Source organism: Maniola jurtina, chromosome 22, assembly GCF_905333055.1.
Source record: "Maniola jurtina chromosome 22, ilManJurt1.1, whole genome shotgun sequence".
Lineage (NCBI taxonomy): Eukaryota > Metazoa > Arthropoda > Insecta > Lepidoptera > Nymphalidae > Maniola > Maniola jurtina.
The window spans coordinates 223315-227448 of record NC_060050.1 but is presented as its reverse complement, the minus strand read 5'-3'; the positions used below and the strand labels follow the sequence as shown (position 1 = coordinate 227448).

The following is a 4134-nucleotide window of genomic DNA, read 5'->3' as shown; positions in this document are numbered from 1 at the left end:
GCAAAGGTAGTCGTGCAAACTGGCGGCTTGGCGAATGGCAGCTCGCAGCCAGTGGGTCACCGCCTACAGCCTGCTGAGATCATGAAGTTGTTTCCAGTGTCATTTACACTTATGCGCAACTCCTAAGTACTAAATAACTGCAATCTAGCTGTGCTAATGGATGCCTGACCTGTCACAGATTTCAAATTTAAATCGATCATATTGCATCATTTGAAAATCATTTTTTTTTAGTTAAAACAATATAATAATATAGTAAATATTACATATATGATAATAATTATGTAAAAACCAAATGTGAAATGAAGAGAGAAAATAAAAGACTTATTTATTTATTTGTTATTTATTTCTAACAATTTTGGTAAATCTAAGGGTGGTAGAATGATCTGCTATACAGTATAGTGATAGGGGCGTGCAGTAACCTATTATAATATTATGTTTAGTAAAGGTGCTACAAAAGCGGAGCAATGGTCGCTACACGGCATCGTTCTCGGGCTCCCCAGCGCTGGGCGTGGGCATGTGGTGGAAGAGCATGGCCTTCTTGTCATAGCCGCAGCGGAACAGGTTCCATGCGAGGTCTTCCGGGTAGTCGCCGCTCTGCGAGGCGCAGCTTTCCAATACCTGGAGAGTTAAATTGGTACTATTTAATGCACAATCTCTGAACCTGGGTTCGATTCTCGGCAGGGGTTTGGAATTTTAAAATTTCTATATCTCTGGTATTATCAGGTGGGAGGCTTCGGCCGTGCCCGTCAGCCCGTTTTTCCCCCTCTACCATAAAGCTCCATTATATTATAATGGCAGCTTTATTGCTACTACCATCTAACGGATAGATGGTAGTACCTTCTTAGTAATAAAGCTGTAAAATTTTAGCGCAGCTATTTTGCCCAACACAGCAGTCTTCTGCAACTTGCCTTGCTGATGACCTTACATTTCGGCAACATATAGTAGACATGTTTCATTGTCGTCCACCACTCTAAAGTCTAAACATACCAGCCACTAAGGGTTATGGACTTACTTTGGTGACGTTCTTCCCGTCAGCTCGTGAGGCCATTTTGCCCAACACTGCAGTCTTCTGCAGCTTGCCATCCTTGCTGATGAACTTGCACTTGAGCAGCACGCAGTAGACATGCTTCCTCAGGCCAGGGTCGTCCACCAACTCGCCGTGCAACAAGTTCTCCACCAGTTTGGGGTCCACTTGGGACTGCGGGAGGCAGGCTTCCGAGTGCGCACGGAACATCGCCTTCTCATCTTTACCGAGCATCTGTTTAATACCGGAACAAATGGAACTAAGCAATAAATATAGATTATTAAATACTTACTTAAGGGTTTTCGGAAATTGTGTACACCAGATGGGATTACTGCGATGTCAGGTCCAGGCATCAAAACCATTAGCGGTGTCAAGATATAAGAACACTTATTGGCCGGTGAACCTCTCGCCTAAGTGGCGCCAAATGTTGGTTATTAAAAATCCTCACTGGCAGGTGATTTTGGTATCTTTACTAAAGATCAAATTTAAACAATAATGTCTCAATAGATAAGAATTAGTAAAAAATATTAACATAAAATTAACATAGTCATAGAAGTGTTCTGTTACTGTATACAATTTTAGGACAAGCTCTTAACTGAGCTCTATAAGTCAGAGCTTACAGATCACTCTACAGATAACAGAATAAAATCATAACCCTTCCTTTCGGCTTTGCCGTAGTCGGGTAAAAATTAGGTAGCACTCACAAATATTTAGCTCAGGATTTGAAACCGCGATAGATATAATAGACCTATTATTAATGAGAATCTAGTTCTAATCGTTACGTATGGTTATCTTAATATATTATCACCAACTATTCAAAATCTAATAACAAGGTAAACAACTAGGGAGTAGGTACTTCTTATTATGTAGTAATATATCACAAACCGTCATACTCACCACACAGTTTTTACACTTCGGTGCTGCCTGGAACAAATAAATAGAATAAGTGACAATTCGTCCTTAATTTACATAACAAAATTAGTGGCACGAAATTAGTTTCACGACACTAATTTCACTATCAATTGCAAAATTAGATGCTTACACGTGCAGTTGATAATTAAATTAATGTCGTGAAACTAATTTCGTGCCACTAATTTTGTAATGTGAATTTCGTTTAAACTATCGCCTACCTGGCAGGTGGCAAATAGCACAAAAATGAGGCAGGGCAGCATCGTATGTCTTCTCAGCGTCAGCACACGCAGCGGCAAGTGATACAGCACAGCAGCAACGCCGACAGAAGCACTCGCGCGCACTCCGCCCGCCTCCGCGCTTTATGCGCTCGCGCATCTTCGCCTTGTACGTATTGTCAAACCGATGGAGCATTATCATAGGAAATGTGCGTGTGTGAACTGTAAATCGAGTTCGCTTCGAGTTTTGATTTTATTGATAGCTGAAAAAAGATTGCCAGGCTGGGCTCCCTTGGTCATATTATGCTATTTTTAAATTGCTACAAAACAGAAAATGCGCTATAAATGCGCATATAAAAGCTACATTAGACACCTAATCTAGTTTTTAAAGTACACACTTAGTGATAGATATATCAGATAGGTAAACGATAACTGTTATAATTTGGGCATATCTTAGAAAGCATAGCTTTTTTCGCTCCTTCGTACTGCCTGGGCTATATAGTATTAGATAAATGACTTTCAAGATTTAATAAAATTGAAGGATATAATTAAGAATTTGTTTAGTGAATTTCGTAGTAGGTACCCCGCATGTAAGCGGACGGACCGCGTTGTTTTGTAAACAGACGACGGACGCGACCACAACACAATGCTTTACAAATATTCAAGACAACTCTTCTGTATAACTACGGATTATTCTTCAAACAATAACAAACTTAATCAATCACTCATCATTAATCCATACTAAAACCACCTAATACCTATTATTATTAATGCGAAAGTCTGTCCATCTGCTAGCTGTCCACGACCCACATGTTTTACCGACTTTGACGAAAGATACAGAAATAGCTTGCATCCTGGGGAAGCATAATATAACTATAGGCTATTGTCCCGGAAAATGGTAGAGTTTTCCACGGGATTTTTAAAAACCTCCGCAAAGTCGCATCACCTGCCTATAGCAATACCTATATGTACAGTGGCATACAGCTTATAGAAGTATAAAAGTTACGCCTATTAGTAAGTAAGAAGCCTACTCTACTGTTGTACTAAATCAACACTTATTTTCCATTATGATCTGCCAGAAAATAAATGCTTACCCTGGCTTTAAACCCTGTGCACGCCACTGTATAAAAGGAACAAGAAAACTAGAAAAGAGCTGATAACTTTTAAACGGCTGTACCAATTTTCTTGACGTGACAACGTCTTATAATTCGATAGAGCCGGCTGCACGCACGAAAAAACATGACTCATGCGGCGTTACCTCGCTCTGAGGCGTTCCATGTAAGGCTTGAAGTGCAAGCGAGAGCGCGGAACGAGCGACAAAGAAGCACAATCGGCCTTTGTTGTCACGTTCAACTATCGTCAGTAAACCGACTTTACAGACAACCAATTTTTGGATTATAGCTAAGAACGCTCTTGATCAAGTCACCTTTCAAACAAAAAAACGAAATTAAAATCGGTTCATTCGTTTAGGCGCTACGATGCCACAGACAGATACACAGAAACACACGTCAAACTTATAACACCCCTTTTTTTGGGTCGAGGGTTAAAAATGGGAGAAAAATACTGATTATACACTTATCAATAGTAACAGTACAGCCTCAGATAAGTCTACAGCTCACTGCACTGCTGCGTCTAGAAACTGGTCTAGTCTTAACCTCTACCTAAGGTATTCAGTAGAAGATAAGGTAAAAGTTGTTAGTACCTACCTATGTATTTATCCGGGATTTTGTCGTATTTTTTCACCCAATTTTTATCAGTTTTCGTAAATTAGGTAATAGTTAGAAATTGCATACTTAGCATTTCCTTGAACATTTAATTAGATATCTGAAACAAAATCAAATTTCAAGAAAGTATGGCTGTAAGTGTGCTCAGCAACTTCATGACCTGGTTCCTCCGTCACCATTCTACCACAGAACAGCAAGAAACCGACCGAAGATTGACGATTCTTACACTTGTAAAAGTTTACTTGAATAAAAATCTATT

General features: G+C 39.7%; 1 protein-coding gene across 1 annotated transcript; it reads right to left on the bottom strand.

The window, feature by feature from the left end:
* Nucleotides 1-330: 330 nt before the first annotated feature.
* On the bottom strand, nt 331-2416 carry LOC123877010. The gene is made up of 4 exons (XM_045923490.1): nt 2155-2416; nt 1922-1948; nt 1013-1258; nt 331-618 (listed from the first exon to the last, which is right to left on the bottom strand). The coding sequence occupies exons 1-4, from the start codon at nt 2194-2196 to the stop codon at nt 472-474; spliced, it is 462 nt and encodes a 153-aa protein (XP_045779446.1). The 5' UTR covers nt 2197-2416; the 3' UTR covers nt 331-471.
* Between the last annotated feature and the right edge of the window lie 1718 nt (nt 2417-4134).

What these genes read in the sequence shown, in the direction of transcription:
- LOC123877010 (XM_045923490.1), bottom strand. Translation starts at nt 2,196, where the DNA reads ATGCTGCCCTGCCTCATTTTTGTGCTATTTGCCACCTGCCAG. An exon ending in TGCTATTTGCCACCTGCCAG is followed by an intron (nt 1,949 to 2,154) that starts GTAGGCGATAGT and finishes TATTTGTTCCAG; the next exon opens with GCAGCACCGAAGTGTAAAAA. An exon ending in CGAAGTGTAAAAACTGTGTG is followed by an intron (nt 1,259 to 1,921) that starts GTGAGTATGACG and finishes GGTATTAAACAG; the next exon opens with ATGCTCGGTAAAGATGAGAA.